The 15,544-nt window shown below is 46.5% G+C and overlaps 1 protein-coding gene across 1 annotated transcript in view; it reads right to left on the bottom strand.

The window, feature by feature from the left end:
• Positions 1–15,544, bottom strand: part of CEP170B (centrosomal protein 170B) — a 110,709-nt gene that overhangs the window by 17,234 nt on the left and 77,931 nt on the right. Inside the window, exons 12-13 of the mRNA XM_063118161.1 lie at positions 13,220–14,992; positions 5,731–5,872 (exon numbers count right to left, since the gene is read on the bottom strand). Of these exons, the coding sequence (XP_062974231.1) occupies positions 5,731–5,872; positions 13,220–14,992 (1,915 nt within the window). The remainder of the gene's footprint in view (positions 1–5,730; positions 5,873–13,219; positions 14,993–15,544) is intronic.

Here is a 15,544-nt window from a genome sequence, read left to right on the forward strand (position 1 = left end):
AAGCTATTGAATCATAAGGTGTACTTACTTTTTCACACATGGCTTCTCCTTTTTGGCTTTATTTCTGTTAAATAAATCATGACACGGTGTAATATGTCATGTGTTGTTGTTCATCTGAGGTTGTATTTACCTAATTTTTAGACCTGCTAAGGAATAGATGATTGTTATTATGTCCTGATATGAAAAATCATACAATTCCAAGAGGGTGTACTTTCTTTTTCACACAACTGTATGATCCAATCAGAGTCCTCCAGGAGAAGAGCTTTCAGTGTGGCGGCCCCCTTCCTATGGAATTCCCTGCCTTTGGAGATCAGGCAGGCGCCAATACTGTATTGCTTCTGACACCTCCTGAAAATGTTTCAGGAAGCTTTCCCTGAATGACCGGCCACGATTTTATCAGAACTTTGTTCTTTTAAAAACGTAATTTTTAATACGCCATTTTAATTCTGTTTTTATACTTTTATTCTATTTGTTGTTCACTGCTCTGAAATCTTTGAGTGTCTTTCTGAGATACAGAAGAAAATATAAGGTAACTCACAATTTGATAAATAAAAACTACCACTTATTATTAGGAGTGGCCATCTTTAATAGTTACTTTTTTATATTTCTGAACAGTGTGACACAGCAGGAGCAAAATAGTTTTTAAAGTTAAACAAGTGTGTCCTTAATTTTCAGCTTCAACTGATGAAAATTTGTCTTCAGTGGTTAAAGTTGCCCCCAACTGCAAATTAATCAACTAAAGCTTTAGTTGACTAATCTATCAGTCGAATGGATTAAAGCTGCAGCCCTAATTTGTTATCCGGTGACCAAGATTCTGCACAAAGACATGAGGGTTACCCAAATATTTTTCAGCTGTCTCCTTGGAAACAAAAAAGCACATACGACTGAACTAAGTAAAGTAAAATTTAGAACTGCGAGACTAATTGAGCGACCGGGCTTGTCTGGGGCTGCAGCAGTTTCTTCTAATGCTTCAATTACATGATTAAGCCCAGTGTAAAGAAGGGGGAGGGAACTTTCCCTTTGAACTCTTGCTATTCTAGACCGTCTCCCCCTTTTAATTCAGAAGCCGCAGCAGAGGTGGAAGCCAAAGACTACAATTACGGGGGCGGCCTTCTTGCAAAAACCCAACTGTGCATTTTCTGCCCCCGACGCCAAAGCAATTCCAGGCAAGGTTCCAACTGGAGCTTTTGTGGTCTCTAAAGTGCTTGCGATAACATGGATTTGTTCTAGGGAGCCACACTGCATTTCTCTGCTTTGACTGTATGCTGCGAGATGCAAAAATGCCTTTAATCTTTTCACATGTAATGTTCTTTAAATGGAAAAAAGCAGGGCAGTGGGGGTTAGTGGGAGATCTAGGAGGACTGATGAAGTGTAAGGAATGAGCAGGCTTCTTAAGCTGAAAATATTTATGGCACACCGAGCCCTGTGTGTAATGCCCCAAGTTCCCCAAAAGCTGCCGTTCCTTCGACATCCAGCTGTGCCTTTCTCAAGTATACAATGCCAGAATAAGCCGACTGCCAGATTTCTTCAACTACAACTACACAATTTCATAATGCAACAGTTTCAGAAGGCTTCCCGTAATTACAGCAACATGAACTTCAAACACTTCTGATTTGTAATCTTTAAAAAGAAAATCCCTAGCAACATTACTTAGCATTATTATAGCGTTCAGAGAACTCAACATTATCCCAGCAAGCCTTACAACAATCTTATATATTAGTGTAATGCTTATTTCATGTTTTAGTGTAATGTAGATTTATATTTTGATTACTGTACACTGCCTGGATTCTGCATTCAGCTGAATCTTCCCCATAATTTGGAATCCCAATAAGCTACACCATCACCGGCTTTGCTCCAAAGTAGTGCAAATACTTCATTCCTTCTGCCTCCCCTCAGCATTGAAAGTCATTTGAAAAAGGGTCCTTGCTCATGGTGTGTACACTCCACCAGAAGTAAAAGCGGGCGAAATGTTTGTTTGTTTTTAAACTAGGGGTGACTGGAGGGGGGGCTGACTTGACGTAGTCTTTGCCACAGGGTGGCTCCGAATCTGCGCCGTGTCGGTTAGATGACGCAGCCACAGATTCAAAGCCAAGAGGCAAAGACGCACAGCTGAAACGTCGTGGACTTACCCTGACTTTTCCAGCCAGAGCGAGGTCAGCACTGCTCTTCCGCCGGTCTGTCCTTGCTCGGAGCCACACCAGGGGCGTTCCTGGGTGGAAGGTGACCTCCTATTGGTCACCGGAAGCTGTGGGAGGGGGCGGCACCAAGCTAAATGGCCGCCGAAATGCTCCGGCGTGGGGAGAAAAGTTTCCCTTTTGAAGAGGAGGCCTTTTGTGTTTTACTAGGGGGAGGGGGAGAAGCCAGGGAAGGACGGCCATAAACCCCCGCGCTCACTCCTTGGCATGGGGATTACCCAGCGCAACTCCGGAGGAGTGAAAGACAGCCCCTCGGACAATAATATGCACTTATACTGTGAAACGAATTGCATCTCTCAAACCATTTTTAACTGGCCTTTGAAAGCTTGTGCTACAATAAATCTGGTAGTCCTTAAGGTGTCAAAAGACTCTAGCCCGCTTCAGAGGAACCTTTTGCACACACACGCAGCCCCTTCTGCGCCTTCCTGGATAGGGAGGGTTGAGAGGCATGTTACATTAATTGGATGCATGCAATTAACATGCCTAGTTTAAATCACAGGCAGGCAAAGCAGTGTCTGTGGGCACCAGTGTGCCTCCAAACATCTTCCTTGACACCCGACTCCTAGGATTGCGCCCTAGGATTGCCTACTATGGGGAGGGCCTCTGCAGACTGGAACTTCCATGTGCATGGAGGGGGAAGGATTTACCCCACACACCCCATGGTCCCAATAAGCATTCCTCCCTAAAACTGCCATTCAAGCTTGGCGGATAGTTGCTTCTCTTGTGGAGCTAATAGGAAGTTGTAGGAGGGAAATATTTTCATCAGGTCTGTGGTGGGGAGGATTAAAAAAACCCTCCCCGCAATCCCAAAGCTGCTCAGACCCCCCCTTGATAAGTATTTAGACTATGTATCTAACCTTCTTCCCCAATCTGCTGCCCCCTTCAGCTGTGTTGGACTACAACTCCCATCAACCCCAGCCAGCATGCTGAGGTTGATGGGAATTGCAGTCAAACACAACTGAAGGTCAGCAGATTGGGGAAAGCTCGAGTATAGTAATATGTAGTTTGACCCAGAGACGGATATGTGTACGCATGACGCAGATTCATTACATTGCAGTTCCTGTGTGGAGCAGAGCCACTGTCCTTAATTTAAATTATTTTCTTTTCCCACACCTCGTACTGCTTTACCTTTCATTTTCTTCTTGCAGCGAAGGCCTCATCTCCATAACCACATACGTACATTAGCTATATCATTATGGTTAATGAACTACAGCACTATAATTACTACAGTAATAATTACTTCAGCGAACCCAGTATTTGTCACGCCTCGCCTTGTTTATCTTCGCAAAGGCCCTGTGGCACAGGTTAGGCTGAGGAACAGCAATGCATCCGAGGCCGCTCAGAGCCAAGCTAAATGTTTAGCAACAGATCTGAGCCTGAGCATCTGAAAAGTGGCAAGAGGGAAGGGGAAATTTGGAGAAACGGAGAGGCAAATGCTAAACTAACCCTTCCATCATCCGCTGCTTCTCCCAGAGATGGGAGCTACCACCACTGGGGGAAAAGCAGCCAGAGGAGGGAATTGGTATAAGGAAGAAGTAACAGGGATTGGATTAAGCTACTTCAGCTGTTCAAATCTAGGCTGACCAACTGTCAGGATTTCCCCGGATTTGTCCTGGTTTTTGTTCTTTCCATGGTGTCAGGGGGGATTTTCTATAATTTTCAATAATGTCCTGGAATGACACACCTTCCCCTTTAAGGCTGCCATTAGCATGGCAGGAGGGAATGACATGCTTTCTTGAGGCACATCATTCCCCCACTCCGAGCTCCAATTGAGGTCTTAAAGGGGAAAGTGGGTCATTCGTGGACATTATAGAAAAGGCCCCCATTGGAGTGGATGGTGGTGGTGCAGAATGAAATCCTTTCCCCTCCTCCACTCCAATCGGGTTCTTTAAGGTGGCGGGGGAATAACATACTTTCTGCAGGACTCAGAAAGCTGCTTCCCCCCACACACACTAGGTGTCCTCTTTTTTGGTTTCCCAAATATGGTCACCCTATTCAAATCACACTTCCTTCCTCCCACGTTTCAGAAATTCAGTGGGAATGTGAGTTCCCCAACACTGAACATTTAAATTGTCCAACAAGGTAGACGCTTAAACCTTCATCTCCCACCTTTACAGCCGATACTCTCTACCTTGTTGGGCGTCTAAGGTGGCCATGTATACTGGTTTACAAAGGACAGTCCTCTTTCTGAGGCTATATCCAATCCATGTCCTGTTTAAAGATCAAGGACCATAAGGAGGGAGAGCAACACAGGCCTCGAAGGTACCCATCTACGCTTATCACCTGGACAGGAGCACAGGAACGTAGGAAGCTGCAGTATACTTAGTGAGACCACTGGTCCATCTAGTTCAGTATTGTCAGCACTGACTGACAGCAGCTCTCCTCGCCCTGCCTGGAGGTGCCGGGGTTTGAACTGGAAATCTTCTGCATGCAAAACGTGGGCTCTACCACTGAACCACGCCTCCTCCCAAGACTGAGCAGCAAACATACAGGTCATGTACTACTGCGAGATGTACCGTATTTCTACTTCTATTGTAATAACGATTTCCAAAATTGGCGTATTGTAAATTAGCACATGCAAATTTAATAAAAAATCTGTGTCCACTTTGGTCCTCTTTTGGGGGGCGACGTCTAAGTGGACGCCCTACGTACATCATCTCTGGATTAATAGAAAATAAGTGGTACTCCTCACACATGCAGACATTCAAAAGGAACTGAATGGATTACATTTTGTTATGCAGCTTCGTGGCCTACTTCAGCTGCTTAGCTAGGCAGAACCGTTTCCAGAGGTGACCACGATCCAGTCGATGTGGACAAACGGAAGTTGATTCATCAACAGCGGACCAGGTAATACCAGGCCTCCCTCTATGTAACTCATTGCATAGGCCTTGTCTCCAGGGCAACGCCTCTCAGACACAGCCCTTCCACAAAGGCAACCTACGGTAACCACAAACTGGTACCCTCCAAGTGTGTTGGAAGTGGAGGAAGGTTGGCTGGGGTATTCTGGGAGTTGTAGTATAACACCTCCGCGGGCCACCAGGTTCCAGAAGTCTGCCTCTAGAGATGCATGAGGTTATTCTATTTTACCTCAGCACAGCTCCGTACACTTGAAGCAGCGGCTGAAGTAGAGAGGCCCACAGCCACCTGCGCTCCAGTTTTGACGCTTCTCATAACAGAGGTGTTGGACTGCAACTCCCATCATTCCCAGCCAGCTGGGAATGATGGGAGCTGCAGTCCAATACCTCTGTTGGACATCAGGTTGGGAAATGTTGTCTTTGAATATGCAGGCCAAAATGTAAGAATTATAATCATTCTTTCAAGTTGTGGCTGGGCTGTGTTGTGACAGGCTGGGACTCCATTAAAACACACACACACATGCACACACAGGCTCAAGACCAGCTCTTTCAATGCCACACAACTATCTTCTTTCATTATTCCACATCTCTCTCTTCACCTCACCGCTCCACTCCTAGCCGCCGACACACACACACAATGGTTTGGTCCATTGCTCACAATACCGCCCGCTCCGTCTCACCTGGCTATTTCTGCGATCTCTGCCGTCTGTGCAATAAAGTTGTACGGATCGTGCTCGTCATAGTCCTCATCTTCTGTCTCCTTGCTGTTGCTGTGCTTCTGTTTACTCAGCCCGGCGCCTCGGTTCCTGGGCGTCTGGGTGGCTGTTGAAGTATGCGAGCGTTTGTGTTTAGGGGAGCTGTGGTTTGAGCCATACTCCTCCTCCGAGGTGGAAGTATAATCTGAGCCCGGCTGTCGCCGCCTTGAAGCTTATAAGAAATGAATTGGTTTCAGACGGTGGCGAAGGAGAATGTGAAGGAGGAGGAGAAAAGCGGAGAAAAGACTTTCAGGCCGGCTATATGAAGGCAGAAAACAAATGCTAATACAAAACAGCCCAAGAAGGAGAGAAGGGGCAAGGAAACTTCTGTGCACACTGCCATCTGTCAGGGATGCTTTAGGGTGGATTCCTGCATTGAGCAGGGGGTTGGACTCGATGGCCTTGTAGGTCCCTTCCAACTCTGCTATTCTATAATTCTATGATTCTAAGTATAAAGAACTTCTGATGGATAAACATTAAATGGCCTGTACTTCAATGGTGGGTAGATGTCCTTTTTACCGTAGGTTTTATTAGACACCTGCACCTGATCTGTGCCAACGTTCTCATCACTGCTTGACAAGAAGCCCCCTTAAGGTGCTAGTCCTCAACATGGAGGGGGACATTATCTGGCCATCTCCTTGACATCATGTGCCCATTTCACTCTCTCCCCCTGATCTCCTGATTGCGTGGAGGAACCTCACAGCTTGTTCCCTGTTCAGAACAAGTGGGCAGAATTTGGGGGGCAGGGCTGGGGGAGGAGCATAAAGTGTTGGGGGTACGGTCGGCAGCACAACCCCACTCCACTTTATTCTTTTGCTAGCCTAGCTTTCCCCAACCTGGTGCCCTCCAGATGTTTTGGATTTCAACTCCCAGTCAGCGTGGCCAATGGTTAGGAATCCTGGGAGTTGTAGTTCAAAACAGCTGGTTGGAGAAGTCCAGGCTGGACCATCACATGAATGCACAGGCTAAATGGATGCACAGGGCAAGAGAACTCACACTAGAGTAGTTTGTTCATCAAATCCAGTCTTTCCCATACTGGCACCCTTCCAAATGTGTTGGACTACAATTCCCAGCCAGGTTGGGGAAGGCTGAGCTAATCTGCAAGCAGCAAGGAGAATTTTATCACAGATCAGTTGCCAATGAGTGTTGAAAAGTATGGTACAAAATGGTCGTCTGTATCTACCCTCAATTGCCACAAATGAAATAGTCACAGCAGGTGAGACTGATGGATTATTATTGTAATTGTGACAAAATGTTTCCGACTGATTATCAACTGTGGCTTACCCCACCCATTCCAACATCCCTACATGGAAGGCACTAAGAGTGACTCTCCTGTTAATTCTCACAGGCAAGTGCCTTCGGTTGTAGGAGTTTTCTCGAGTGATGGATTTCAACATGCACAGAAGGCCCCCAGGAGAAACAATTAGGCAGGCTAAGACTCCTCCTTATCAAACTTTCAGTTCAGACGGCTTCATTTCCAAACACAGGTAAACACCTCTGAGATGAGGAGAGGAGAAAGAGGCGGCTTGTTTACACACTCAGGAATACCCCAGGCTGCGTAACGAGGTGTTAGTATCAGTTGCATTATCCTTGCTCCAGTGGTTCACAAACTTCATGGTAGTAGAAGCCTGGAGGTGGATCTTGGATCGGGAGGAAGCAGGGGCCATTTTCTCCCCAAAGCAGAGATCTACATGGCAGCTAAAACACTATGCTAATTTTGGGAGAAGCAAAACAGGAGAGAATATCTAGGAGCTTTTGGCCACAGACACTTTGAATAACACAAGGAAACACAAAGTCAGGCCAAAGTTCCCAATAGTCCACCATGGCACAGTTAGGGCCGGACACTGGGACCCAAGTGGGGCCCAAATGACCACCCAGAAAACAGCAGGTGATGGGGACATGGGCAAACAGGGCTGGCATCAGCACCTGAACTGGATGGGCATAGAGGGACTCACTGGAGTTGACAATGGTCATCACAGCATCTTATTGAGAATAAAACTGCCAGTATCATACTAGCTTTATACAAATCTATGGTGTGACCACACTTAGAATACTGTGTACAGTTCTGGTTGCCACACCTAAAAAAAAGATACTATAGAGCAGGAAAAAGTGCAGAAAAGGGCAACTAAAATGATCAAGGGGCTGGAGCATCTCCCCTATGAGAGAAGGTTACAAAAGCTGGGATTGTTTAGCTTGGAAAACAGGAGGGTAAGAGGAGACATGATAGAGGTGTGCAAAATTAAACATGGTGCAGAGAATGTGGATAGGGAGACCTTTTTCTCCCTCTCTCATAATACTAGAACCCAGTGGGGTCATCCCATGAAGCTGATGGGTGGGAGATTCAGGACAGATAAGAGGAAGGACTTCTTCACACAGCACACAGTTAAACCACAAGACGTGGTGATGGCCACCAATTTGGATGGCTTTCAAAGGGGGTTGGATAAATTCCTGGAGGAGAAGGCTATCAATGGCTACTAGCCCTGATGGCTATGTGCTACCTCCAATGTCAGATGAACTAAGCCTGTATACACCAGTTGCTGGGGAACATGGGCAGGTGAGTGCTGCTGCACCCGTGTCCTGCTTGTTCATCCCTGGCCGACGGCTGGTTGGCCACTGTGTGAACAGAGTGCTGGACTAGATGGACCCTTGGTCTGATCCAGCATGGCTCTTCTAATGTTATTATGTTCTATCTTTCTATTCATTTTAAGAAATTAGGCTTGGCAAACAATTTATTTTATGTATGTATGTATTGATTTGATTTGTATCTCGCATTCTACCAAGAAAATGGCATTTAAGGCCAAAGGAACTATTTTGTTGGTTTATTTTTTCACAGATCAAGAATACAGAAGCAGTTTTTATGCCACTGTAAACCTTGTTTTGTCCGAGCTATCCATATTTTTCAGTGGTACTCTTGTCGGGGGCGGGGGTTGTTTATTTATATTGTTTCTACTGATGATAATAATAATAATATAGAAGCATTTGTAAAACAAGAACCAACCTGTACACTATCTCCAGCATTTAAGGCCCTATTCAAGGTACCTCATCCGAGGGAGGCTCAGAAGGCAGCAACAAAACAGGGGCTTTCTCAGTGGTGGCCCCCCAATTCTGGTATGATCTCCCTGACAAGGCTCACCTGGCACCAACACTGTTATCTTTTCAGCCCCAGGTAACGACCTTCCTCTTCTTTCAGGCATTTGACATTATGTGATTAGTTTTAATCAGGTCCTGGATTTGTTTTATGGTTGATTGCCTAAGGTTGTTTTTAGATATATGTTGTCTCCGTGTATACTATCTATTCATCTATTTTTATGTAAACTGTTTTTTAAATTTTGTGTACTGGATTTTTAAAGGTTTTTATTATTTATAAACAGCCCAGAGAGCTTCAACTATGGGTTGGTATAGAGATGATGATGATGATGATGAGATTAGAAGATAAATGTCAGCTACGTGCTTCACAACTGAAGTAATACACATGGCCCATAAGACCATTAAATCTAGGGTCTAAAGTTACCCAGCCATACCACTGATATTCCAGCATCCTCTTTTCCTACACTGGCCAACCAGAGGCCTCCAAGGAAGTCCACAAATAGGGCATGAACACAGTAGCGGTCACCCCCTGTTGTTCCCCGGCACCTGATATTCAGTCGCACATTGCCTCCGAATACGGAGGGTCGGCCTTGGCTATCATGAATTTAGCCACCGATAGATCTATCTATCTCCATGAATCTGTCTAATCCCCTTTTGAAGCCCCCTGAGCCAATTCCATACAAGACTTATGCACTGTGTGAAGAAATCTCATTTCCTGGCCAGTTGGTTTCACAGAGGAGTCTGAGTTGCCCTGTTCTTACTTTTCTTCTAATGCCAGCACTGGATTAGCGCCCTAGTCCACAAATCCTAACACACACCGCAGTGAACTGTATATCTGCAGCTGCTGACAAGGATTCTGTGCATTCCCCCGCCAAAGAGGTAGCTGCTGGAGGATTGTGGAGTTCAGAAAGGTAGAATAATTTTAGAAGAGGGCCAGAGTTTTAAAGCATCTTTTCATCCATGCACACTTTTCCCACTTGGTATGGAGCAATGAGCACCTCATACAGGTTGGGATTTACTTGCTTATGTTCTTAAAACCCTGGAAGTGTCCTTATACTGAATAAGACCATTGGTTTATTTAGGTCATTATTGTCTGCACCAACTTGCAGTGTCCCTCCAGGGCAGGGCCAGCTTACCCCAGACATCTTGCTGCCTGAGTCGAAGAACAAGATGGTGCCCCTTCCCATTCCCATGTACAAAAATCTTTCTTCAGTACCAGCAATGGGACTGTATCCTCCACCCCAGGACTGAATGCTAGCTTAGTTCTGGGCAATACACTTCAAGAAGGATGCAGACAAGCTGGAGGGGGTTCAGAGGACAGCAACCAGGATGATCAGGGGTCTGGAAACAAAGCCCTATGAGGAGAGACTGAAAGAACTGGGCACGTTTAGCCTGGAGAAGAGAAGACTTAAGGGAGACCTGATAGCACTCTTCAAATACTTAAAAGGTTGTCACACAGAGGAGGGCCAGGATCTATTCTCGATCCTCCCAGAGTACAGGACACAGATTAAAGGGCTCAAGTTACAGGAAGCCAGATTCCATCTGGACATCAGGAAAATCTTCCTGACTGTTAGAGCAGTACGACACTGGAACCAATGACCTAGGAAGGTCGTGGGCTCTCCCGCGCTAGAGACATTCAAGTTGCAGCTGGACAGCCATCTGTCAGGGATGCTTTGAGGTGGATTCCTGCATTGAGCAGGGGACTGGACCCGATGGCCTTATAGACCCCTTCCAACTCTACTATTCTATGGTTCTATGAAGCACAGGGCGCTCTCTCTTCCAACGCCTTGCTTCCACCTCCCAACATCTGCTGCTTGACGCAACTGCTTCACTCTGGGGAATGGTATTGCCGACTCTGCTTCAAGGCTTCAGAAAACAGGGGTCGTTCTCATCCCTAACTGGAGATGAAACTGGGGCGTTCTGCATAGAAAGCACATGTCCCACTCTGCCCCTGAACTCCATCGCATCTATGGAGAGCCAAGGCAACAGTTGTACTAAGTTACTATGTGGTTATCAACTTCAAGGTAAAACAGGGCCACGTTACGACGCCTAATTATTGTGTGTGTGTGTGTGTGTGTGTGTGTGTGTGTGTGTGTGATCTTTCCTTGCTTTCAACTTGCTTTATCTGCCAATTAAGATCAGATGACCAAATGAATGGGAGTCCATTACCTGAGGATTACCGACTGTGTAAGCAAGCTCAGCAGGGGTGGGGTGGGGGAGAAACTTCAACCAGAAGGGCAGCTCGGTTTGGTGATTGCTCACGTATGTTCATGGTATAGATAACCGTAATTATTTCTATGGGATCTCTGGGTTTGCCCTGCCGCATTCATGGCAACACCCTTTATGCCCTAGGGCAGATGTCCCTGGTTACAGCGGGTCAAAGGGCAGAAATTACTCATTTTGTTTCACTGCAACGTTTTTTCCCCAGGCTAGAAAAGATACCTTTTTGCCAACCTCAGCCCCAACGCTATTGTGTTTAATAAGAACATCCTCCTCCACATCTTGGTGCCCTCCAGATGCTGGCCAGGGGGTGCTGGGAGATGTAGTCCAACACATCTAGAGGGCACCAGGATGGGGAAGGCTGGATTAGAACGTAATAATATTTCACAGCAAGACAGCTGTGTTTAAACTTATCCACGTTAACCTCCTTTTCGTTTTACTTTTGCCCATTCATTCACCGGAGAAAAGACATCCTCGTGTGTATCATTAGTGGAAGCTGAATGATGAAACACTATGTGCCAGTTCTACAAAGCATGCTCTGCCCAGAATAAGCGCAAAGTCCACAACCCCTACAGAACAGTTAGTTACATTAGTAATGTTAATCATATACCGACGGGTAAGGATTCCCCTGTGTTAATTCTACATTAAAACCAGTTAGTTGGCAGCTGTAAAGCAATGGAACCAATTCATTTGGAACAAGGAGTGGAGGCACTTTTAGGGTGGAGGATCTCATAGCCACAGCAGCATCACTTAACAATGATTCACAGGGTACCATTAGGGAAATGATGATAATTAAACCAGTCGAGGTCTGTACTACACACCAGGCAGTGTATAATAGTGCTATGACACCTCTCCTCATTCTGCTGTCCCAGAAGCTAACAAGCAAGGTGTGGAAATTACCAATTCCTAGGACAGAGAATGACTAATAATGCCTCTAAACATGGAGGCTGCATTGCAACAGCAACCAATATTCTCCATGAGTGGTGTTCAACCTGTTCTGGATGGGGTTACAGTCCCCCTGAAGGAGCAGATTTGTAGCTTGGGGTTTCTCCTAGAACCATCTCTGTCCCTTGAGGTGGCCTCGGTGGCACAGAGTGCCTTCTACCAGCTTTGGTTGGTGGCCCAGCTACACCCCTATCTGGACAGGGAAAACCTGGCTTCAGTTGTCTATGCTCTGGTAACCTCCAAATTAGATTACCGCAATGCGCTCTACGTGGGGCAGCCTTTGAAGATGGTTCAGAAGCTGCAGCTTGTGCAAAATGCAGCGGCCAGATTGATAACCGGAACCAGAAGGTTCAAGCATATAAGACCCACTCTGGCCTACTTGCATTGGCTGCCTGTACGTTTCCGAGCCCAATTCAAGATGCGGGTTTTAACCTATAAAGCTTTACACGGCTTGGGACCACAATACCTGACGGAACGCCTCTCCCGACAAGAACCTACCCGAACACTACGCTCAACATCTAAGGTCCTCCTCCAGGTGCCTACTCCCAGGGAAGGTCGGAGAATGGCAACAAGGGAGAGGGCCTTTTCAGTGGTGGCCCCTCAGTTATGGAACGATCTCCCCAACGAGGCTCGCCTGGCGCCAACATCGTTATCTTTTCGGTGCCAGGTCAAGATTTTTCTCTTCTCCCAGGCATTTTACAGCATTTAACAACATATGCTGAGTTTTTTAACTGACCCCAGAATAGTTGTTTTAAACAGATATTGTCTGTTTTTGTTTGTATTTTATGCTTGTTATGGTTTGAAATTTTGTATATTTCTTTTTAATGTTCGCTGTTTTTAACTTTTGTAAACCGCCCAGAGAGCTTCGGCTATAGGGCGGCATATAAATGTAAATACTACTACTAATAATAATAATAATAATGAGAACCAAGGGAAGAGGAAATACTCTATGGGTTATACAAATCGAGAGCATAACATAAAAATTCTACGGAGGTCTAAATCTGCTGCAAAGGACTCACAGATTTATCTCCAAATTATTTCCTCACTTAGCTTGGGATTTTTGGATAGAGAATCCCCCCACCCCCCAAATTTTTTTTTTTAAAAAAAGTCCTCACTAAAAGCAGGGTAAAGTGAGGGCAGTTGCAAGCACGAAATTACTCACTGGAAGAAGAGGAATATTTGACACTGCTGGATCGTGTCCTACTAAAAGGCTGCTTGGAGGCAGCAACCGCGGCTGCCGTTTTCCGAGCAGCATTTCGGGCTTCTGACACGGGCGGCTTTCGGGTGGAGTAATACGACTCTGCGCTGCGCCCAGAGAACGCCGGCCGTGGCGGTGCACTCTCAGAGTCACTTGGCACGGTGAAAGATCCTGCCCGTTTCCTTGGCATGGCGAGGATGTCGAGCCTCGATAACTTCTTGGCCTCCACGGGTTGCTTGGAAGATGCCGCTGTTCCTTCGTGAGGGGACGCCGTTTTCTCGGTATCGGCGCTCTCGTTATCCGAGGTATCACCCAGGCGGGCCCGGCGAAGCTTTGAAGCTCTGGTAGGCCTCGGAGTAGACAAACTATTTGACCGGGTGAGAACCTGTTGGATCTTTTGCACCGTCGATGTCACTTTGCTGTGTTCTTCTTTGGTGGACTGCGAAAAAGGCTTCTTTCTGGAGATAGTCCTCGAAGTGGTCTGCTCTTGGTCGGAGGAGGCGATCTCACTCGCTGGCATATATGGGAGGCTACTACCTCGTTCGTCGTCAGTATAGTCCAGAGACCCACCCGTCCCTGTGCTACGTTTGACTTGGAAACGTTTCCCATTTTCACTTTTGTTTCCGGCCTCGAGCGGAAGAGTTTTCCGTTTTTCCGAAAGCCTTTCGCGGGCGCTCGGTTGAACGCTCTGGTCTTGGACAGTCGGCGTAGGAGAGGACTTCTCTTTTGGCACGGTCGTCCCAGCTTTGCGCTTCGGTGGGTGGGTGGGCAGGTTTTTGCCGCTCACCAAGCTGACGGTGCTGGCTGTGTCCACATCTGAATCCCCAGATAAGGAGTCTTCTAACTGCCCTGGAGTGTTTTCTGGAACGTCAAGATGATGACTTTGGCAGAGTATTTTGGCTTCCAATGCTGCAAGAGCCGTTTCGGTGTCCTTAAGGAGGAGGTGGGTGTCCGGATTATAGTCCATACGATTTGCTCGGGTGACTTCAAGATCTTTAAGCAGAGGATGACTTGAAATGTGCGGTAACCTGTTTTGAGGAACACTGCTGCTGGATTTCTCTTTGGTAAAGCTTTCCTGCCGAACGAAAGAAGACATTTCTTTTGTGGCTGTAACTTCTTGTTCTGGAAGAGGAAGCCCCTGGTGCAACGAAAGAACCATTTTTCCATTGGAGCTGATGTAGGTGTTGCTGATGCCTTTGACAGCTGGTTTCCCACCCTTGGAAGGGGCCTCTTCTTTCTCTGTCCGAGAAGGAGAAGTACTTGAAGAAAGCTTAGAAGGAAACCCTCCTTCCGCTTCCTCGTCACCAATATAGAAAGATGTCGAGAGTGGATCACTTGAAGCTCTCAGACCTGATAGCCTAGGCACTGTGTGCTGACGACTTTGGGATTTTGGATTTTCAGGCCTTGCCTGGTCCTGCTCGGACATTTTGGCGCTGTCGTGGCTTTTCCTGCCTTTTTCCAAGCCGAAGCCGTCGTCAGATTTGCTGGCATCACTGAGGCTATCGGGATCCAAGTCTTCCTGAATTAAAAGCCGGCTGGTAGGATCCACGTATATTTCTGCCCCGTGGTCATGACCAGCGTTCCTCTGGATAACGTCAGAATAAGGCTCTTGACAAATTAAAATGGTTGGTGTCGGGCTTTCAGATTTGTCACCTGGGGGAAGCGGAGGAAGAAGACGTCGCGTCCGTGACACCATGGACATCTCAGGTTCTCCCATTCTGGAACTGGAGTCCTTTTCTAAGAATGATTAAAAGACACTGATTATGATTAAAAGACAGCATTATGCCCTGTCCCGTTCAGACACATACAGTATCTCCCCTGAGAGAATGTGATCCTTACGCAGAGGACACAATCCATTTAAGACAATCTTGTACATAAAAGACCACAGAACTGCTAGCCCACAACCATTTGGTATCCTTAGGGACGTTGTGACTCCCCTGCTTCGGCCCCTGCGGGCCCAGCTTGCTGGGCCATAGCATGTTCGCAGGCCCACTCTTCAAGCACCTTGTGACCCCAACAAGTGCCTGGCAGTCATCCACCCTGGTCCAGCGCTTCCACTGTTGCACAAAATGTAAGCTATGGAAATTGCATATTTCCTACCCTGTGTAGGAAATATACAACCTTCATTTACGCAAGATAGGGACTATGAGATTTCCAGAGCCTCCATTCTGCGCATTCTCCCATTCTGGAACTGGAATCCCTTTTTGAGAATGATTAAAAGACACTTATTATGATTAAAAGGCAGGGCATTTAAATATTGGATGACTGTTACAATGCAGTGCGATACAC

The sequence above is a fragment of the Elgaria multicarinata genome, chromosome 2 (assembly GCF_023053635.1).
Source record: "Elgaria multicarinata webbii isolate HBS135686 ecotype San Diego chromosome 2, rElgMul1.1.pri, whole genome shotgun sequence".
In the NCBI taxonomy this organism is placed as follows: Eukaryota; Metazoa; Chordata; class Lepidosauria; order Squamata; family Anguidae; genus Elgaria; species Elgaria multicarinata.